Below are 23,770 nucleotides of genomic sequence, written 5' to 3'. Positions count from 1 at the left end.
TTTGAAATGGATACCTGCAACACGTTTCAAAAAAGCTGGGACAGTGGTATGTTTACCACTGTGTTACATCACCTTTCCTTCTAACAACACTCAATAAGCGTTTGGGAACTGAGGCCACTAATTGTTGAAGCTTTGAAGGTGGAATTCTTTCCCATTCTTGCTTGATGTATGACTTCAGTTGTTCAACAGTCCGGGGTCTCCGTTCTCGTATTTTGCGCTTCATAACGCGCCACACATTTTCAATGAGTGACAGGTCTGGACTGCAGGCAGGCCAGTCTACTACCCGCACTCCTTTACTACGAAGCCACGCTGTTGTAACATGGGCAGAATGTGGCTTGGTATTGTCTTGCTGAAATAAGCAGGGACGTCCCTGAAAAAGACGTTGCTTGGATGGCAGCATGTGTTGCTCCAAAACCTGGATGTACCTTTCAGCATTGATGGTGCCATCACAGATGTGTAAGTTGCCCATGACATGGGCACTAAAACACCCCCATACCATCACAGATGCAGGCTTTTAACTTTGCGCTAGTAACAATCGAGATGGTCTTTTTCCTCTTTTGTCCAGAGGACACAACGTCCATGATTTCCAAAAACAATTTGAAATGTGGACTCATCAGACCACAGCACACTTTTCCACTTTGTGTCTGTCCATTTCAAATGAGCTCGGGCCCAGAGAAGGTGGCAACATTTCTGGATGTTGTTGATGTATGGCTTTTGCTTTGCACGGGAGAAAAGTTTTGTAGCTGTCACTGCATCTACAAAACTTGTAGACGTAGCGACGAAGTGTTTTAACTGACAATGGTTTTCCGAAGTGTTCCTGAGACAACGCGGTAAGATCCATCCATCCATCCATTTTCTTCCGCTTTATCTTGAGACAGGTCGCGGGGGCAGCAGCTCAAGCAAAGCCGCCCAGACCTCCTGATCCACACACACCTCCCCCAGCTCCTCCGGGGGAACCCCAAGGTGTTCCCAAGCCAGCCGAGAGATGTAGTCCCTCCAGCGTGTTCTGGGTCTTCCCCGGGGCCTCCTCCCAATGGGACGTGCCTGGAATACCTCTCCAGCGAGGCGTCCAGGGGGCATCCGGAAAAGATGCCCGAGCCACCTCAACTGACTCCTTTCGACGTGGAGGAGCAGCGGCTCGACTCCGAGCTCCTCCTGAGTGACCGAGCTCCTCACCCTATCTCTAAGGGAGTGCCCAGCCACCCTGCGGAGGAAACTCATCTCGGCTGCTTGTACTCGCGATCTCGTTCTTTCGGTCATGGGCCAAATCTCATGACCATAGGTGAGGATCGGAACGTAGATCGATCGGTAAATCAAGAGCTTTGCCCCCCTACTCAGCTCTCTCTTCACCACGACGGTCCGATACAGCGACCGCATCACTGCAGATGCTGCATCGATCCGTCTATCGATCTCACGCTCCATCCGTCCCTCACTCGTGAACAAGACCCCGAGATACTTAAACTCCTCCACTTGAGGCAAGGACACTCTGCCGACCTGAAGAGCGCAAAGCACCTTTTTCCGGTCGAGAACCATGGCCTCGGATTTGGAGGTGCTGATCTTCATCCTGGACACTTCACACTCAGCTGCAAACCGCCCCAGTGCACGCTGAAGGTCCTGATTTGACGAAGCCAACAGAACCACATCGTCTGCAAACAGCAGAGACGAGATTCTGTGGTTCCCAAACCAGACCCCCTCTACACCCTGGCTGCGCCTAGAAATTCTGTCCATAAAAATAATGAACAGAACCGGTGACAAAGGGCAGCCCTGGCGGGGGCCAACATGCACTGGAAACAGGTTTGACGTTCTACCGGCAATGCGAACCAAGATCCTGCTGCGGTCGTACAGGGACCGGATAGCCCTTAGCAAAGGACCCCGGACCCCGTACTCCCGGAGCACTCCCCACACGGTGCCCCGAGGGACACGGTCGAACGCCTTCTCCAGATCCACAAAACACATGTGGACTGGTTGGGCGAACTCCCATGAACCCTCGAGCACCCGATGGAGCGTGTAGAGCTGGTCCAGTGTGCCGCGACCAGGACGAAAACCACACTGCTCCTCCTAAATCCGAGGTTTCTACCATCGGTTGAATTCTCCTCTCCAGTACTCTGGAATAGACCTTACCGGGGAGGCTGAGGAGTGTGATCCCCTATAGTTGGAACACACCCTCCGGTCCCCCTTCTTAAACAGAGGGACCACCACCCCGGTCTGCCAATCCAGAGGCACTGTCCCCGATCGCCACGCGATGTTGCAGAGGCGTGTCAGCCAAGACAGTCCCACAACATCCAGAGACTTAAGGTACTCAGGACGGATTTCATCCACCCCAGGAGCCTTGCCACCGAGGAGCTTTCTAACCACCTCGGTGACTTCGGCCTGGGTAATGGATGAGTCCGCCTCTGAGTCCCCAGTCTCTGCTTCCTTTTCGGAAGACGTGATGATGGGATTGAGGAGATCCTCGAAGTACTCCTTCCACCACTCGACAACATCCCCAGTGAGGGTCAACAGCTCCCCACCTGCACCGTAAACAGTGCTGGTGGAGCCACCAGCACCTGGTGGAGCGGTAAGATCCTTTACACAATGATGTTGGTTTTTAATGCAGTGCCGCCAGATGGCTCGAAGGTCACGGGCATTCAATGTTGGTTTTCAGCCTTGGCGCTTACGTGTAGAAAGTTCTACAGATTCTCTGAATCTTCTGATTATATTATGGACTGTAGATGATGGAATCCCTAAATTCCTTGCAATTGAACATTGAGAAACATTGTTCTTAAACTGTTGGACTATTTTTTCATGTAGTTGTTCACAAAGTAGCGATCTTTGCTACTTTTTGCTTGTGAACGGCTGAGCCTTTTGGGGATGCTCCTTTTATACCCAATCATGACATTCACCTGTTTCCAATTAGGTGCTCTTTGAGCATTCATCAACTTTCCCAGTCTTTTGTTGCCCCGTCCCAACTTTTTTGAAATGTGTTGCAGGCATCCATTTCAAAATGAGCAAATATTTGCACAAAAACAAAATTCTATCAGTTTGAACATTAAATATCTTGTCTTTGTGGTGTATTCAATTGAATATAAGTTGAAGAGGATTTGAAAGGTTATGTTTTCGGTCGCGTCCGTTTGTTGGTTGGTTGGTTGGTTGGATTGTTAGCAGGATTACTCAAAAAATCCTCAACGGATTTCAATTAAATTTTTTACCAGGGGTGTATCTTGGCCTAACTTAGAAGTCACTAAATTTTGGTAATGATCCAGAAATCGATCCGAATCCAGTAATGTTTTTAAGGATTCTTTATCATTGCAGGATAGGGCCAATTTCAACATTTTTGCATCTAACTTCATGAAGACGGGTCACAAAGGCTGAACAAAGATTAAGTTACCACACAACAATAATTTAGCATTTGTTTCTCCTCATTGAATAAACTTGTTACTATAAAATAATAATAAAAAGAACTTGTGTAGTTCATGCAGTTTCTCCTTATAAGTACATTTGCTGAAGATCTAAGGGTTTAACCTTCTGGGGCTGACGGCGTTGTATATGACGACTGAGACCAAGCTTTACTAAATTATAAATAACTTTTTAATGATATGAAATAGAAACTTAGAAATAGAAACTAACTCCGCAGACTTTCAAGCCACCATCCACCATCTTTGTACTCCTCATAGAAGCTGTGATGACGTGAGCAATGTGATTGTCCAATCGGAATTGGTTCACCGTCACATGGTTTTCCAAAATCCAATCGTAGGGCAGATTCACCTCACATGACACACCAAAGATTGTTTTTAGGAGTGATGTGTTACTAGTTGGTCCGTTTGAATAGCCCCCTGGCTGCTCCAATGTGCCCTACACCATTACGCACAGCGAAAGTGAAAGTAAGCAGATGAAGCAGAGGAGAGCCTCTCATACAATCTCACGTGCTCAAACAGAGTGTGTGAGTATCAGGATTGCTCAACTAGTTTTCCTGTGAATGTTACTGGATACGCCTGTGGCAAGCTCTCTCGCTCCGGTGTAATGCACTGTTTACCATATCAATAGAGCGAGGAGGGAGGGGACGCTCCTCAAACTGAATGAGCCTCGAAGTGTGAATGTTGCTTTCAGAGCAGGAGAGAACACACACACAGTCAACTTAATAGTAGAAGTTTGTGATGTGACCTTTGTGTAATAGTAGACAGAACCCACCCGGAAGCGAACATTTGCGAACGTCAAACAAATGTTCATAGAATGTTTGTTTACTGTTCAGCAAGTTTGTGAACATTTATGTAATGTTCGTGATGTTTATCTAATGTTTGCATGGAAGGGAAAATTTGCAAACATCAACTGAACGTTCATAGAATGTTCATTTACTGTTCAGCAAGTTTGCGAACATTCATATGTTTGTGATGTTTGTCTAATGTTTGCATGGAAGCAAATATTAGACAAACATGTAAGCAAACATTTGAAAAATCAATCAAATGTTTATAGAATGTATGCTTAATGTTCAGTGTGTTTGCGAACATTAACATAATGTTCATGTTATATGTGTAAAGCTTGCCTCAAAATAAAAGTATATATATATATATATTCTAAAATTTTGTAAAATTTCATATTACAGGAAAACATTAAATATCATTTACTGCCTACAGAAAGTTAATGTTGGACTACATTTAAATTATGTGTGCAATCATAGGTAGAATGAACAATAGGAAATGATTTAAACACTCACGGTAACCAATAATTTGTCGATTTCTGATTTATTCAGGCCTACAGAAAAAAAAGAAAAAGGCGAGCATAACAGCTAATCAAATTAGCAACGATAGCTACTGCTTTCCAATGTGACACATAGAGTAAAATAAAGCCTTTTAACCCTTTATCTACGGTGATGGCGCCCACGCCATATTTTCCATATGCGTATTTTTTTTAGCATAACTCTGCCATAGTTTGTCCAATCCGAATGATTCAAAGTGCATTGTTAAGCTAACACCAAGGGCTTTCCAATGATATATGGTGTATTACGGTAAACGTAAGCCTGTGACGTCATCATGCAGAGGAAAAACACTAAAGTTTCACACTCGTGCGCCGCTGATTCTCATTACCGTAAGTTCTCATGTAAGCCCTCAGTCTGAAAAATTTCAACACTGACAGCAAGCCAAGAACCCGTGCTTTCCAACAGTATGCTATATGTTGCATATATTATGGTAAAGTGCGTTCAGTGACTTTTGAAACGAGGGAAAAGTATGCAAAAGAGCGTAAAAGTGACAGAAAAGTACAGAGACAGACAGCAAACATAAATGTAGTAATTCTTAAGGAAAAGACAGGGTTCTTGCAAGGTTTGCAAGAGATCAACCTGCTGGATGTGCAAACTTTGTAAAATTGGCCTCTGTCTTCAGTACAAACAGTACCACACTGATAATGGACTGATGTTTAGATCTAATTTTGATTCTTGGTTATATATTTGTATATAGTTTGACACTTTATTGTTGTATTCATATTGTATAATTTTGCACAAAATGAGTGATCAAATGAGTGATTTATTGCACATTTTAATAATACAGATAATAGACATATTTATATATAGTTTTGCACTTTTTGTTGTTATTCATATTGTTTGGTTCTGCACTTTAAAATTGGTAACTTTTTGCATATTTTCGCCTTGTAAAATGTTTACTTTTGCACTGTTTCTGCACTGTTTCTGAGTTCTAGACACAAAAAATTATTTTGATTGTAAACACTTACAGCTTCCTGTTAAAAATGTGAAATCCAAACTTCCTTTACATAACAATAACTAAAAAACTGAAAAAAAAACAAGTTCATTTTTGTGTTTTTTTCTCATTTTAAATGTTAAAACTTACAAATAATGTGTATAAATAGTTAATCAGGTGTAATATAATTGAAATTCAGGTACTCTTGGAAAAGGGTACCAAAGCACACAAACATAGAACATTATTTCTTAATTTTATTGCTATAATAAAAAATTATAACCAATTGTCCATTTATAGCCTCAGTAGGTAAATGGTTAAGAGAAAGATGGTCCACGCTGATCATCTGAAATAGACTTATTGTGCATTTAAAGCGAAGCAGTGTGTTTGTGTATTTTTCTGCTGGGGGGAGGAGGGGGGACTATTGACCGGGTGGCCAGCTGCTGTCTCTCTACCCCGTGTGAGGGGCTCTCAGACCGGGCGAGTCACAGCTCTGAATGAGCTCTATGCATTTGAGATTTCACATTTTTCTGGGGGACAACCACCAGACCCCGCCAGGGCCTTGCCAAGATCTTTCAAGTTTTTTTTTTTTTTTTCCTCCATGGCTCACTTTCATCACTCAGAGTGGTGGCCGAGTGGTTAATGTGCTTGGTTTCAGTGCAGAAGGTTTCGGGTTCAAATCCCACCCCTGCCACATTTCTCCATGTAATGTGGAGTTGCATCAGGAAGGGCATCCGGCATAAAACCTTTGCCAATTCAACATGCAGATCCACCTCAGATTTGCTGTGGCGACCTCGAGTGCAAACAAGGGAGCAGCCGAAGGGACTTACTTACCTACTTACTTTCATCACTCAGATCATTCACAGATTTGTCCGTGCTCATGATGAAAGGTCAACAGCATTGGTTTAATCATTTGTGAAGCATTAGGATTTAATGTAAAGTGAGAACTTCTGTATTAAGGTTGTAACATATGGATATATATACATTTTGTGTTCCAGGAGAAGCAGAATGACATCATTCACAGTATCAAACAGCTAAATGCCAATTTGATGCACTGCATCCTTGGACCATCCCTGAAAGTGTCAGTTCCCAGACATACCAGGAGAGAGAACAATGTGGACGCTGCTGAGATGATCATCCGAAGAATGGCCAGCTAAACCAGAAGTGTGGGCTTGAACCAATTCCAAGCAGTGCCTGGAAGTAATGGGCCTTCCAGTAAAGTCACTCGAAGAAGTGAGTTAATGTGTTTTCTGTTTGTTAGATCCTCTTTACTTCAATAAAGTTTTGCTGTTTCATTTTTTACACAGTATATTATGAAACATGCTGTATTTATGGAAATACAGTAACTAAAAGTCCTTGCACATTGCATGCTTTATATGCATCAGGCGACGCGTCAACGCCTCCCACACCCCCGACGTGTTGCATGCGGCAATGGGGCGGAGACTTCTGCTCAGATGTTTGTTTGTTTTTTTTCTTCAGAGGAAATCTGAGTGATCGCCATGTTGTTTGTGCGTCGATGAACCACGAAAAAGCTTTAATACAGCAATCAAATTAATTTTGAGGTTTAAAAAAACATTTGCAAGGATTTTTCTTCAGAAAACTGCTCTGTATAAATGAGTAGTCCTGTGACACCTTCCTGTTTTGTAGAGATCAGTGGTTTCTGCCACTAGTCTTCCATGTTTGGACCCGACACGTTGTTTCTATTGGACAGTGCGAAGCTTTGTCACAGTTCAGAGCGGCAAAAGTTGGATTGGGTTGAACTTTGACCACGTCAGCCTGTTGACAAGCAGGAATGCGCACACTCCCGGCAGAAGTGTTGGTTTAGCTCGGCTTTTGACGTGATGCTTCAGACGCCTCTAAAAAGCAACGCGTTTCATTGACAATAATGCTTTTAAGACCGATTTGTGGTGCCTCTGATACTTCCAAAGCATGTGGTGTGGAAGGCCCTTTACACAAATAACAGTGGGTACAGAGGATTAATCATTTTTGTCTGATCTGCTGTCACCTGTGTGGTATACCTAATTGATAACTAAATTGAGAAAATTCTGGAAGCAATATAAACAGCTTGTTAAAAATATATGGCCTGTCCAATAAGGTGTTGAGTTGAATACCAGTTATGACCTTGTAGCTCAAATTATACAGTATCTGAACAGGAAAATATATATAATTGCTTATGACTAACAAAGGAAATTTTCAACTTGCAGCTCAAGAGTGCTAATGACAGACTTGATGGTGAGGACAAGGGAACCAGGCACCAGAGGAATGCCCTAATCAATACCTTAACTGCATACACCGCTGGAATGGAACAAGGGAAGGATACAGTAACAGTCATTGTCAGGGGCGGCTTGAACGCTACAGCTCCTGTTTATCTTTGGCAGCCAGGACAAGTCAGGAACCGTCAAAGGCAGCCTTGCCAGGGATATCACATCAATGGACAGTACCACCATCATTTCAACAATTGTGCCATAATCCGAAGATGTCCTATCCAAGCAGAATCAAAGAAGTATAGACGGGACCATCCTGAACTTTGTCCTGACCCAGATTACAGGTTTGAAAAACTAACAATCTTGCAAATCTATTTTTTTTTTTTTTTTTTGGGTGGGGGGGTGACAGCCAGTAGAGAGGCACCGTGACGTCTGATCTCTCTTTGGCTGTGAATCCAACATGGCTGAATCTGCTCCAAAACAGCTTCATTTCTGTGTAAATCTAACATATCATATATTATGTAAAAGCTACTGAAAAACACTTTGAAAACTGAAAACACTGTTTTCACAACCTGATAACACCTCTGCAGTGATTTACAAGAAAAAGCCACCAAGACACCCAGACAAATCAGGAGAGGTTATAGGCTTATGTGGCTGTGATTGGAGAAATTGTGCACAGTGCAAGCTTTGCATTTTGCATTACTAATCTTAGCTTCATAGTGGAGTAGAGCACAGAAGGATTTTCTTTCACCAAAACAGATCAAATCCAGGCATCTCAGATGTACCTTCTGGCAATTTGTAGCTAAAGTTTCAGGTCTTCTTTTTAAGAAAATCCTCCTCTATACCACTTCATCATGAAGATGGATAACTGGTGATACAAAATGCAAAGCTTGCACTGTGCATAATTTCTCCAATCACAGCCACGTAAGCCTATAACTTCTTCTGGGTTGTCTGGGTGTCTTGGTGGCTTTCCTCACTCTTCTTCTTCTTGCACAGTCACTCAGTTTTTCAGAACTGTCCATGCAGATTTACCATAGAGTGCCATATTGTTTGTATTTCTTCATAATTGATGTAAATAAAGTCCAAAACATTCAGTGGCAGCTTTACCCTCAGAGAGCCTCGTCCATAACCACCACAAAAGACAGGCAGTACATGGTATTAAGAAGAGGGGTATGTAAACTTTTGATCAGGTTCATTTGGGTAGTTTGTGTTGTCATTATGATTTGAAAAGAGTAAACACTGTTGTTTGCCGGTAAATAGCTTCACCCAACCATGAACCATGAGCGGAAAAAAAAAGTTTTTGTGTTATCGTTCATATTCTCTGAAAAATGGCCAAAAAAACTAAACTTCTGCCAGGGTATGTAAACTTTTAGTCCCACCTGTATACATATAGATACCAATTAAATAATTATTAAGAACACTGCACATATGGCTGAGGGTATTTTATATGATATGAGGGTGTTTATATTCTATAATATCAAAGCTTATGGGCAGATTAGTAGCATCATTTAATTTGCATTGTATGTGGAATATTTTTGATAAAATTTAATTTTACTTCCAGAGAAACTTTTTATCTGGGGATCAAACAGTAATTTCAATTAATAATTTTGTTTTATTTTTGTATATTTTTTTCATCATGTGAATTTCCTCAGGAAATTTATTGATTGTAATATGTTTGTGTTAAACTGTTCAGTTTCACTCTTAAAATATGTGTTCAGTTGCATTGTCGTATCTGACTGTCATACTGAGTCTTCAAATCTGTGATTAAAAGCTTTCATAGGAATTTTCTCAGGGAATTTATTGATAGTAATGTTTGTGTTAAAACTGTCCACAGTTTTGCTCTTAAATATGATTTTTATTAATTGTATGTACATGTCTAAAAGATTGTTGAAGTTTTTGTTTCAAGCGGTGATTTATGTTTAAGTTGAATTTATTTTTGCTCCTAAAATGTGTATTATCAGTTGTATGTAGATCAATGGATTAATTTTTTTTTTTTAGGTTTCATTATTAATTCAAGAAGATTTATTCTTATGTCTGAACATTTTTTTGGAGGAGCGTTTGTGGTTTACCGCTTAAGAAATGTTTTGTAACGTTGAACATTTTTAATTTTATGTGCTTTTTGAGCAATGATGTTTAATTCTGTAAAGATGAATTCCTCTGTTATCAAGTGATTTCAAAAGTTTCTCCATTATTGATTTTATATGTGAATTCCACATTGCAAGTCACTATTGGAATAAAACCTATTGAATTTTAAAACATTTATAAAGTTTGTTTTACTTATTTTTTTTTTTTAGTTCTCAATAGGAACAATCACAAAAATTGTAGGTAATTGAGCAAGAACATTGCACGAACATCATATGAACAAAGAATGAGGACAGGTAATGTTCGCATTCGAACATTCTACAAATGTTCATTTAATGTTCTGCTGCAACTGTTCATATGTTTGTGAACACTTGTGAATGTTTGTATAATGTTCATTGAATGTTTGCATGCAAACATTACCTGTCCTCATTCTTTGTTCATATGATGTTCATGCAGTGTTCATGCCAGGTTTGCAAATGTTCTCATGCAAACATTCAATGAACATTCAAAGAACATTTGGTTTCCGGGTGGGAAATTGCTTTGAGATGAAGACAAACAAAACGCATAGACCATTTTGTATATATTGCTCAAAATGTGCATTTGTGTTTATTGTTTGAACCTTTTTGTTGTGCAGTCTTTCACACAAGAGCCCAAATTACCTTTATAAACTGTCAAAACAGTTGTTTAGTATAGTTTGCTGTGTTTTGAATAAATGTGTGGAAAATTATGTTCCGCTTTACTTTTTCCTTTCTTATTTCTGATTGTAAACCTTTATTACACTTACAAAACACAACTATAACATATATATATTTTGAAAGTACAGGTTGTCCGGATAAAAGAGACATAAAACATGATTGTGGGATGCAGGGAGAGCTGTTAACAGCAATAATAAAACATTTATGCCAGGCGAGTGAACTCTCGGGTTAACCACTGAATCTGAAACATGACGGTAGATGTGTGAAGCAACGTGGAATAAGTCTCTTTGCCAAAGGGTATTCCATGTGACGTCAGTGACTTGGCGGTGGTTTGCGCTCTCAAGTGCTTCTCATTGCATTCTGTTTTTATTTCCATTTTACCCAACGTCCCAACTTCATTGGAATTGGGGTTGTAAATTAATATAAAGTAATTATGTAAATCAAGCTGGTAGCGTGTTACTGACTCACTGTCATTCAACATACGAAGACGATCTCTGCTTCTTCTCTCTTTTCTGCTATCTTCTCTGTTTAAGACAGGCTTCTTAAAAGTCCTCCTACTTCCATTACTTCCATCTGCATGTTACAGCCTTGTTCCAAGATGAAGTAAATTCATTTTTCCCCTCAAAAGTCTACTCATAACACCCCATAATGACACAAAAAGTTTATTAAATTTATTAAAAATAATGAAGTAAGAAATCACATGTACATAAGTATTCACACCCTTTGCTCAATACCTTGTTAATGCACCTTTGACGGCAATTCCAGTCTCACGTTTTTGTTTTAACTTTTATCTAACCAGGTTAGTCCCATTGAGATTGAGACCGCTTTTGCAAGAGAGACCTGGACAATTATAAAGTTTCAAGTCACCTAACCTGCATGTCTTTTTTTAAACATCTTCTTTAATATGATGCCACAAGCATCTTTGGCAGTTTTTGCCCATTCCTCTTTGCAGCACCTTTCAAGCTCCATCACACTGGATGGGGAGCGTTGGTCAGATTCAGGTCTGGGCTCTGGCTGGTCCACTCAAGGAAAGTCCTCGTGGCTCTGAACTTCTTCCATCTACGGATGATGGAGGCCACTGCTCATTGGGACCTTCAAGGCAGCGGAAATGTTTCTGTACCCTTCCCCAGATTTGTGCCTCGAAACAATCCTGTCTCAGAGGTCTACAGACAATTCCTTTGACTTCATGCTTGGTTTGTGCTCTGATATGCACTGTCAACTGTGGGACCTTATATGAAGACAGGTGTGTGTCTTTCCAAATCATGTCCACTCACTCATCTTCAACTGCTTAGCCCAATTAAGGGTTGTGGAGGGCTGGAGCCTATCCCAGGAGTCATAGAGCATGAGGTGGGGTACACCCTGGACAGGACGCCAGTCTGTCACGGGGTCACATACAGACAAACAAACACATTCACACCCACACGCATACCTATGGACAATTTAAAGTTTCCAAACTCATGTGAATACTCATGTCCATATGATTTCTTAGTTTCTTTATTTTTAATAAATTTGCAAAAATATTTTAAAAAAAAAGTTTTCACATTGTCATTATGGGGTACTGTGTGTCAAATTTAGAGGAAAGAAATGAATATCATCCATTTTTGAATAAAGCCCCTTTCACACCAGGCCAACGTAGAATTATGTAATGCAACATACCGACTACACCAAACTTATACAGCCCTACACTGAATTTATGCAGTCCTATGTGGCAATATGCTGAGGGATAGAAAGGAGTTTGGCATTGGATGCAATTCTCATATCCGCCAAGGCAGGGAAGGCAGATAGTTTGCTCCAGTCCCAGAGAAGGTCAGATTTCCGGGCTTGGCTTTCGCTGGTTTTTATGGACTTTTGGCATAGAGCACTGGATGCTCTACAAAAGTCTACACAACACTGCACTACTGTACACAAAGCCTCTGCAATTGTATGCAACTCTACGCCAGTCTGGAGAAAATTCCTTTTAAATTTTTTTATCAGTACATACTGTACCTGCATTGCTAGCTGCAGTGTGCTCTGTGTTAGCCTGAGCCCATCAGATCTCAGAAGCTAAGCAGTATGGGATTTGGTTAGTGCTTGGATGAAAAACCGCTTCGGAACACCAGTGGCTGTGTGCGTTTCTCTCGGTTACACTAGGTGCTGCATCAGGAAGAGCATACGGCATAAAACCTGTGCCAAATACTAATGTGGATCTGGCTGTATCCGCTGTGTCGACCTCGAACAAAACGGGAGCAGCCGAATGAACAACAACATACCTGCATTGCTAGATTTTATTCATCCCGCTGGACTCGACTGAACTTTGCAGACAGTGAAGCTTCTAAACCATGAAAGAAGAAGAGGAGGTCCAAGCTCCCCCTGCATGAAATTTATGCAGCCATTCCTGTGTATTAGTTATGCAGCATAATGCAACTCTATGCAGGCCCGCTGTGAACAAAATGTGGAAAAAGTGAAGCGCTGTGAATACTTTCCAGATACCGTTGTGGCCGTCTGAGTTACTGGTCTTAGACAGTTTCCTGGTTTAAGATGTTATCCTGTACCCCCCCCCCCCCCCCCCATGTCACATTATGACATTGTGTGTCATTAAAATACCAACTACGCACACTTTAAGATGCTCTTAACAGTAATGTACATGCTTGCTCCAAGTTTTAGAATTTGAAAATGTCTCACCTGTAGTAGCTGATCACCTCTTGGTCCTCTTTCTGTCCCTCTTTTGCATCCTGGGCCAACTCTCTGACGCTCTTACTATGGATCTCCTTACAGTTTTCTTTCCAGAATAACCAGACCTCCTCCTCATCCTCTGCCTCCACTGGATTCTCACCATTTGGCACAGTCTCTATCTCAAATCTGGACAGAACGAGTCTAGTGAAGAGCAAAAAGTGATTTCTAAGTGATTGTTTCATCTTCGAAAAAAAGTTCTTAAAACAGTGAAAAATGAGGAACTAACTTGGTTTCAATCAGGATGTCAGCATTGGATGGATCGAGTACTGCATTGCAGATGAGCTCTTGTGTTACTGGTATAGACTTACTCATGGACACACAAAGATCAGACAGGTAGTCCAGAAACCTGAAAAGAAATCACGTTAAAACAGCTTAGAAATATTTACTAGACAAAACATTAAATTTGGCCTCTGTGGCACATGATGATAACACATAGACAGTGGGACAACCAAGTGGTGAGTGCGCGTGCTTTCAACATAGAAGGTTCCAAATTCACGACCACTCGTACCTATTCTCCATGTAATGTGGAGTTGCTTCCGGAACGGCATCTAGCACAAGATGCATGCCCATAGTGGATCTGTTGTGGCCACCCAAAAGAGAGAAGCTACAAGAATTTACTATTATTCCAAAAACTCGGTTTGGCTCATTTCTTTAACAAGTGGCCAGTATTGTTGGTGACAATCTGCCCATCAACCCTACAAAAGGAAATATATTCTATAGGTTGGAGCCCCACCTACAGTCAGAGTTTACATTGTGCCCAGGACTGGATATACAACTCCAAATCAGAAAAAAAGTTGGGAGGATAGGGAAAAGCAAATTTTAAAAAAAGGAAAAAAGAAAAAACTTGCACTGATTCTTACATTTACTTTGACTTCACTGCAGACAGCATGAATCCATATTTCATGTTTTGTGTGGTAAACTTTATTTCATTTCTTAATTTTTGGTTATTCGTGTTACTTTTTCCATGACTTTTGGGTGATAAACTGGTGTAAAGCATCATGCCTGTGTACCAAATCTTGGGATTTAGAAACCACCTTGAATGGAATTTGATTCAAAATTGAATTTATTCAGTAAGATACAAAAATGGATTTATTTAATGTGGACCATGTGGAATTAATGCATCCTGTGTACCCGTCTGGATTGTGTGATATTGTACCTTCATGTCTGCAGAATGTGGAAGCTGGAACATATCGGTTCTGTTTAAACTTTCAACACTAAAATAAAATACAATAATAATTTCATAGCTGATCACATATTTACTTTCAGAACTATTGACTGATGAAACCACTCACTCATAGAATCAGAACTCATTTACAGCTGCAGGTGTCTCGTCTGCGTCACACGGTGGAGAACATATTTGGAATCCTGTCAAAGTTAATAATTTGTAAATTAATTTTACTGGCTCAATATTCAGGTCAGAACGATATTTTAACACATATTTTGCGAGCTTTTTTCCGTGTGTGTTCACTCCCGTATCTGCATTGAAAATGCACATGAAACATTTAACATCCGGGCACTTTGTCAATATTTTGCCCGGTTACAAAGTGGCATGTTGCACTCCATAAAGGCTCAGCCGCATTTAGTAGGCATCATTGGGAATGTGGACTCTAGTTCTTAAATAGGATTCTGTGCAGCAAAACCATCTGCAAAAACTTGGCTCATTGCGTATTTGAAAGATTTGTGGAGGCAAGTTTTTTATTCTTGTGCCCACATGTGCATTGGGAGTGTTAATTGCTTACAGGATACACAAAATATGTAATCATGAACACGTCCGCCTAAGCGACTCTCACTGTATCCTACGAGCCTCACCTTGGCTCCCGGTTCTTTCTCACAAGAGTGACGAATGTGTCTATCTCAGCAGCAGTGATGTGCTTCTCCAGCAGCTTCCGGTTGTTATGAAGCAAAGCTGTGATTGTGTCTTCTGCCAAAACATCATATCCTATCTGCTTCTGCATGAAGCGAAACTGCTTGGCTATGTATTCCTGAAAAAAGAAGTGATTGTGATAAGAGAGAATAAGACAGGATACCGGTGTCGGAGTGCAGTGTGTGCACAGCCACCTGGTTCTTCCTGTAATCCTGCTGAGAGTGGCGTAAAACTCTGTAGCACAGTCTGCAAATATGTCGAAAAGGGGCATGCCGCTGGTCTCCAAGCTCTTCTAGTCGCAGCATGGGACCATCACCGCTGTCTGTGAAGGGGGCTTGGAGAAGTTTGAAAATCTGACAAAGCAACGGTAAAGTTTAATTCACAGCAGTAATGTACGTAAAACTTTGAAACTATTACATAAATACTGAAATGAAGCTTGTTGCTGACCTGTTTAAGAATATTCTGCTCTCTCATTAGTTTCTGTCTTTCTCTGTTAGGCTTATTCACCATTACGTCCAAAACATCCTGGCCACTATTAGGAATGTCCACCACAAAGAACACTAGATCCTCCAGGAGTTTGGTCACAAACCTACAGAATTGTACGGAAGTGTATCAGTCAAATTTGGCTGCAACCATTCACCTTCTCTTCAGAGGTTCAGGTGCTTCCATTTGGCAGAAGATCCATAATTCCCAAGATGCAGAACAAACACATTATGGAACACTCTTATCCCAGCTGTGACAAGTCTGTTAAATAAGATTAAAATATTATGTTGTTAATTTTTTAATTTAACCTTTATTTAACCAGTTTAGTCCCATTGAGATCGAGATCTCTTTTGCAAGGGAGACCTGGGGCGAGGAAACCCACGCAAACAAGGGGAGAACATTCAACATCCACACAGAAAGGCCACAGGTGGGAATCAAACCCATAACCTTCTTGCTGTGAGGCAACAGTGCCAACCACTAATCCATCATCTTCAAAGCCAAAGTCTTCAGCTTGGGACTCCAGCAAGGGCGGTCGCATTCCTCCCCTCTCCCGTCTCCCTCCCTCCATCCCTATTACACCCCCCCCCCCCCCCCCCCCGTGTGTCTCCACTCCCCTCACCCTGGCTTCCTCCCTGCCACCTCGAAGGCAGCGCTGTTTTTACTGCTACAGCCTTCAACTCCCTGGGCGGCCCACTTTTCCTCAATTCAGATGACGGACTACTTCAAGTTTAGTGCACATAAACAATGTCAAATGTATATGTGTTGTCTTTAATGCTGATGTGTGCCATTATTACGTTCAACTAGTAATAATTGTGGATTAATTGCTGTATTTTGTCTGAGGTAATTGGAGTGTAAACGTAATTTCGTTGTTGTTGCACTTGTGTAATGACAATGACAATAAATCTCTCTCAATCTCTCTCTAAATCTCTCAATTTTTAATTTCATATACCTTTTTGTTGTTGTTTTTTGTATTACTACTTTTGAATGTAAGTTTTGTGTTGTTTTTAATTGGGTGGATATAAGTGACATAACTTTAAATTGTTAGCTGCGTAATATCTACCCCATGTGGACATAATAAAGCATTGAAAAACCTATGGCTTCTTGAAAGAACCGTATGATCTTTAAATAAACTAGCTGATTTTGAACCTGTAACATAAGTAACAGGCATCCATATCTGAACCCTGCTACCTTTGAAATAGTCTCAGTGACGTGGTCTCTGTGCCACACACTGACGTGGCACATGGGTGAGAGATGACCCCTCTACAGATAAACAGAGGGCATGGAAAACAACAGGTAGAGAAATGCATTCTACTAAAGTTTATACAATGTCTTCCAAAAGCACTCATCCCTCCCCATCACCACCAGGGACTTTTACAGATTTTAATTTGTTTATACCATTTCAAACACAAAAAGTAATTCAGGCTTCTCCATCCCGTGACTTGTCTAAAGAAAACTGGTAATACAACTGATGATTTTGTGTGTTATACCAAAGGGGGCCATTATTTACGCAACCCACTGTCTTGGCTTTGATATTTGTATTTAATTTATATAAAATTGAAGAGATTTACTTTTACTTTGAGTTTAAGAAGGAAAATTTTAGAAAGTTTAATATAGAGTAGCCTGAATTATTTTTTTGTGTTTGAAATGCCATAAACAAATTAAAATATGTAAAAGCGGGTTTGAAATGCCATAAACAAATTAAAATATGCAAAAGCGAGTGAATACTTTGTTTACAATCAGACTTCTCACCCAATCAATTTGACCCAACACAAAATATTATGTGAAAACCGTCTTCAAAGTTAATGACAGAATGACACTATTTAATCTAATTACTATTAAATTATCAAGCCCAATACATACATCACTGCTGATTACAATCTTATCGTAATCACTCTGAAAACCACTGAAGTTTGTCTATCTTATATCCCACTATATTTCGTCAAACTCACCTCCTTTCATTTTGTGTTATAGTACCCTTTTCCAGTTTTCCAGCAATTGACGCCAATACTTTACTGGCGTCATTGGCAAAGTCTAAATCTCGCACCTCTGCTGGTGGCACTGGGACAATGGCAAACGCTTCCTTGTCTTCTTTCACTGCTGATGTTCCAATCTGAAAAAAATAACATGTTGCTTTTTCCTGACCTATTCTGAACGCCTGAGCCGTGTCGTACTACCCATTACCTACTCACTTGTAACATGACAGGCTTCTCTTCCTCTTTGTCAATGGGGTTGTTGGTACTGTGAACCCATGTGTTGGTACACAAGTGTTTCAGGCGCACATAGGAACTCCTACAAGCAAACAAAATTGGCAATAAGAGAACACGCCTGTGTCAAAGAGCACAATAACATGAGACAAGGACATGGTGGCAATGATGTGTTGGTAACACTTTACGTGAAGGTATCATCATAACAGTGACATGCCACTGTCATAACTGTTACATGACACAGTCATTAAGGTATCATAAACATTATGACAATGTCATAAACATTTATGACTGTTGTCATTAAGTGTCATATTGTTTTTGTAATGACAAGTTGACAAGTTGGCATTCAACCGAAGACCAAAAAGGCCAAAGACAACTTCTGGTCGTGTCTCTTTGATTAAAGTCAAGTTGTTATAATCAAGATAACCCAAAAAATGTCAACTCCACAAGTTGACAGTGGCACGTCACTATTATGACAACACCTTCAAGTAAAGTGTTACCAGTGTGTTTGATGCATGTAATAACCTTCAATAACCAACTTTCCTACACAATTGCTGATTGTGTGTGCAGCCTTTTGACTACAAGATACAGCTTAATCTGACTGGTTGAAGCTGAAAGTTTACACTCCAAGCACATCTTGACTCTTTCATTTCAACTCCACTGTGGTGGTGTACACAGGCAAAAAAAAAAAAAGGTGACTGGGCAAATATATTTGGATTGGACTCAGGACTTTATGGGTAAAGTAGAAAATACAAGGATGAGAATAATTTGGAACCTGAAATACCCTAAAGTCATATATCACAGGTACAACCTGTGAGAATATACATATTTAGAAAATTCTGCATGCGTTTTACAGTACAAGAATTACTTCAGGAGAAGTAACAGGTATACACCTGGGAACAATGGAATCACTGCCTCTCAGAGTCGTAGGGTCCAGCTCAAAAATGGAGGAGATATCCATGCCATCTGGAACGGGAACCAGCGTGCACATGATTTTCTCCTGCGGGATCCGCAGTCGACCTCGCAAAGCTTCATTATCTGCATCCAGCTGCAGGCACATAAATGAAATCAGAGAGATCAGAACAAAGTCTACGTGCTGAAGTGACATACACATTACACTGCAAAGTTCACAAACATGATGAGACTGAGAAGCAGGGGCGTAGGTTTGCATATGGACCATAGGGACAAGTCACAACCAATATTTTGGGATGGCAAAATAGTCCCTACCAATATTTAGCATTTTTGTTTATATAACAAAATCATTCACTATTTTTTTGCGAACTCGATACTATAATTTTAGTCGTCACGTTTTGTGTTTTCGACGTGCCAGAGTGACAGGGTTACCCATGTTGCAATTTCATTAGCTCACGTTCTTCTCACATGGACGTAAACAAAGCGCATGTCGTGGCAGGCAGTGCTTCATTTGTAAAGTGGGAGGTCCCGGAGCGCAGAGGATGGGTGGCTCCGGTGCAGTGTTGCCAGATGTACGATAATTATCGTATCTGTACGATAGTTTTGCCATCTGTACGATGTACGATCTATAATGGGAAAAAACCCAATATGTACGATAATTTCAGTTGGTTGCCCAAACACGCATCTCTCTCTGACACCCAAGAATCATTTTGCAGGCGTTGCACTCAGTCGGCATCAAAGACACCACACACAGGGCTGCTGCTGGCTTTGGGCGACCGTCATTTGAAAGCCCGCCCCCTCTCATACAGAGTAATGAGTTCCATCCAATCTCTGCAGGACAGGAAGATTCCCCAACCAACATCTTTTTTTTTTTTTTTTTCCCGAAACTGTATTTCAACAAATGCAATAACAAACGAACAAAACACAAGAGCAAAGAGATATACAAGAAAAATAAAAAAAAAGTTCAAGTTCCTTATGGAGGTGTCAACATTTTTTCTGTGTTCAACAAAATCTGCACAAGTGGCCATGACATCGGATGACGACAGCGACCTCGAGGTTGAATTCGACTCTTTCTAGTCTGGTAATTAACACGTTTGTGTTACTTCACAGTCTTGCTTGTGCATTTGCGTTCTTTTTGTGCCATAGTTTCCCCATTAATATAATTACCGTTTAAAAATGTGACATAAAATTCTTTGTAAATTAAAAAAAAAAAACAAAAAACGCTAAAATAGCTACGTTGTATGCGTTTTGTTTGTGTACGATAATTTCTCCCAAAATACGATAATTCTGAGGTTTTGGTACGATAGTTTCATATTTCATATCTGGCAACACTGCTCCGGTGCAGAAAAACAAGAAGGGCGGGGGAGCTGGAGAACAATGCTGTGCACCACATTTACAATAAACTGCACACCCACACAAACACGCACACACACCTTCACAAATGACACTAACATCCTGCCTTTTCCTTAAAAAATACATTTATGTTTGCTGTCTGTCTATGTACTTTTCGGTCACTTTTGCGCTCTTTTTCATACTTTTCCCTCGTTTCAAAAGTCACCGAACGCACTTTACCGTAATATATGCAACATATAGCACACTGTTGGAAAGCACGGGTTCTTGACTTGCTGTCAGTGTTGAAATTTTTCAGAGTGAGGGCTTACATGAGAACTTACGGTAATGAGAATCAGCGGCGCACTAGTGTGAAACTTCCGTGTTTTTCCTCTGCGTTATGACATCACAGGCTTACGTTTACCGTAATACACCATATATATCATTGGAAATCCCTTTTTTTTTTTGGCAAATTAGGTTGCCAGATACCTACAACTGCATTATTGATGAAGAGAATAGATTATACATCTTGTTTGCAAAAACGTTTTTTGTTTTTTTTTGTTAGCTCCACAAGTATTTTTTTTTGTTGTCTTGTTCTCTCAGGTGTAGGCCTATAGAATAGATTCGTGATTTTGGGTGCAATTTTGTTATTTAAGCTATTTGTTTGTTTGCCTACACACTTAATATTGTAAATAAAGTGTTAAATTATTCAGCATTATGTCATCATATGTTATGTATTATGCTGTACTTGTGCGTCTAATGGTATGAGTGGGTTAGGGGGTGATGGTGGTGAGCAGGGGGGCCGGGTGGGGGGGGGGGGGTGGTATTGTCCCTACCAAAGCTGAGACCAAACCTACGCCCTTGCTGAGAAGTGCACATTTTTACCACAAACAAACCACTCAGAGTATTTGAAAAAATAGTGCCACAGCCACTTAAGCTCATCTGCATGATACAAGACATCAGGTGCACCTAGAAAAGTGGGCATGCCCACACTCCAAAGGTCAGATCAAGGTCAAAATTAAAAGGCAAAAATTGTTCGTTGAGCACTGTGAACAACCACAATGTCTTAGAATTTAGCCGGAGGATGTGTCATGACAAGCAGCATGATGTTAGCCCTGCTGCCTTATGGCAGGAAGGTTGTGGTATCACTTTCTGCCTGGTCTTTTCTGTGAGGAGTTTGTATGTTCTCCCCATGTTCAAGTGAGTTTCCTCCAGGTGTCCTGGATTCCTCCCACTTCCAAAGACATGCAGGTTAGGTGAACCGGAAATTTTAAACTGTCTGTGCATGTGTGTGAATGAGTTTGTCTGTCTGTATGTGACCCTACAATAGACTAGTTTTATTTAATTCCTCCTGACCACCAGAGGGTGGTGCTTAGCACCTAGATTATTCAACGTGCACATGCTCAGAGGTCATCTTATACCAAAAAAGTCATGTTAGTGGGCGTGACCTACATGACAAAACAGGTGCACAATAAAAGAAGGCTCTGTGACCCGCAGACTTTTTATTCACCTTAGGCACACAAAGTAGTCCTGCACCCTGAGAATGCAAAGCCCAGGCCAGTACATAGGGTTTAGTTAGGTCAGTTATGTAGGGAGGTGCCAGTCTGTGAATAATTTTATAGGGTAATAGCAGAACCTTAAAATCTGATCTCACAGGGACAGGAAGGCAGTGAAGAGACGCCAAAATGGCTGTAATGTGGTCAAACTTTCTGCTTCCTGTCAAAAGTCTGGCAGCAGCATTGTAAACCAATTGGAGACCCCTAATGCTGGACTGCGGTAAACCAGAAAATAGAACATTACAGTAGTCCAATCTACGTAGGAGAGACAAACGTATGAATCAGGGTCTCAGCATCAGCCATAGACAGGGTGGGACGAATGTTCGCTATATTTCTCAGGTGGAAGAAAGCAGTCCTCATAATATCTCTAATGTGAAAGTCAAAGGACAATGTAGGATCAAAAATTACCCCAAGGTTCTTCACTTTGTCACTGTGATGTATGACATGTTAGCTGTGTTGAAGTTAAATTGATGGTCAAATTGATGCCGATGTCTCATTGGACCAAGAACCATCATTTCAGTCTTGTCAAAGTTTAAAAGTAGGAAGTTGCTAGACATCCAGCTTGTCACTGATGCAAGGCAATCTTTGAAGGATGAGGATTTATGTGGATGAGATTACCAGCAGTTATCGGCATGTATAACAGAGTATCACAAGTATAGCAATGAAAGGTAATGAATGAATGAATGAATTTATTCGGCACACACAGGTCCAGAACAAAAAAAAAAACTTAAAAAGAAAGAAAGAAAATAGTCCAACAGTGCACCCATGGGCCTGAAAGGGTGTGGGCAGAAGCAAAAGCCTGTAAATGCCTACCCCTTTAACAAAAAATAAAAATTATACATATGTATATAAATTTATACATACAGTATACCTATCATAACCAATACAAAGTATACATTGATGCATGAATTATAATAAAAAAAACACAAACATGCAAGCGGCAGTGCACCAAAAAACAAATCAAGTCAAAAATCAAATCAATTTTATTTATATAGCGCCAAATCACAACAAACAGTTGCCCCAAGGCGCTTTATATTGTAAGGCAAGGCCATACAATAATTACGGAAAAACCCCAGTGGTCAAAACGACCCCCTGTGAGCAAGCACTTGGCGACAGTGGGAAGGAAAAACTCCCTTTTAACAGGAAGAAACCTCCAGCAGTCTAAGTCTATAGCAGCATAACTAAGGGATGGTTCAGGGTCACCTGATCCAGCCCTAACTATAAGCTTTAGCAAAAAGGAACATTTTAAGCCTAATCTTAAAAGTAGAGAGGGTGTCTCCCTGATCTGAATTGGGAGCTGGTTCCACAGGAGAGGAGCCTGAAAGCTGAAGGCTCTGCCTCCCATTCTACTCTTACAAACCCTAGGAACTACAAGTAAGCCTGCAGTCTGAGAGCGAAGCGCTCTATTGGGGTGATATGGTACTATGAGGTCCCTAAGATAAGATGGGACATGATTATTCAAAACCTTATAAGTAAGAAGAAGAATTTTAAATTCTATTCTAGAATTAACAGGAAGCCAATGAAGAGAGGCCAATATGGGTGAGATATGCTCTCTCCTTCTAGTCCCTGTTAGTACTCTAGCTGCAGCATTTTGAATTAACTGAAAGCTTTTCAGGGAACTTTCGGGACAACCTGATAATAATGAATTACAATAGTCCAGCCTAGAGGAAATAAATGCATGAATTAGTTTTTCAGCATCACTCTGAGACAAGACCTTTCTAATTTTAGAGGTATTGCGCAAATGCAAAAAAGCAGTCCTACATATTTGTTTAATATGCGTATTGAAGGACATATCTGATACATACTGATCAAAAATGACTCCAAGATTTCTCACAGTATTACTAGAGGTCAGGGTAATGCCATCCAGAGTAAGGATCTGGTTAGACACCATGTTTCTAAGATTTGTGGGGCCAAGTACAATAACTTCAGTTTTATCTGAGTTTAAAAGCAGGAAATTAGAGGTCATCCATGTCTTTATCCTGCAGTTTAGCTAATTGGTGTGTGTCCTCTGGCTTCATGGATAGATAAAGCTGGGTATCATCTGCGTAACAATGAAAATTTAAGCA

The 23,770-nt window shown here is 40.6% G+C and overlaps 1 protein-coding gene across 1 annotated transcript in view; it reads right to left on the bottom strand.

Moving 5' to 3' along the window:
* LOC117507641 (inositol 1,4,5-trisphosphate receptor type 1-like) overlaps window positions 1-23,770 on the bottom strand; it is a 535,403-nt gene that overhangs the window by 393,429 nt on the left and 118,204 nt on the right. Inside the window, exons 12-19 of the mRNA XM_034167459.1 lie at window positions 18,801-18,955; window positions 17,893-17,992; window positions 17,653-17,813; window positions 15,668-15,809; window positions 15,415-15,573; window positions 15,166-15,338; window positions 13,583-13,702; window positions 13,306-13,497 (exon numbers count right to left, since the gene is read on the bottom strand). Coding sequence (XP_034023350.1) covers window positions 13,306-13,497; window positions 13,583-13,702; window positions 15,166-15,338; window positions 15,415-15,573; window positions 15,668-15,809; window positions 17,653-17,813; window positions 17,893-17,992; window positions 18,801-18,955 — 1,202 coding nt within the window. The remainder of the gene's footprint in view (window positions 1-13,305; window positions 13,498-13,582; window positions 13,703-15,165; window positions 15,339-15,414; window positions 15,574-15,667; window positions 15,810-17,652; window positions 17,814-17,892; window positions 17,993-18,800; window positions 18,956-23,770) is intronic.

Source organism: Thalassophryne amazonica, chromosome 3 (genome assembly GCF_902500255.1).
Source record: "Thalassophryne amazonica chromosome 3, fThaAma1.1, whole genome shotgun sequence".
Taxonomy (NCBI): Eukaryota; Metazoa; Chordata; class Actinopteri; order Batrachoidiformes; family Batrachoididae; genus Thalassophryne; species Thalassophryne amazonica.
The sequence above is the reverse complement of the archived record's forward strand: the minus strand, read 5'-3'. Positions and strand labels throughout refer to the sequence as shown.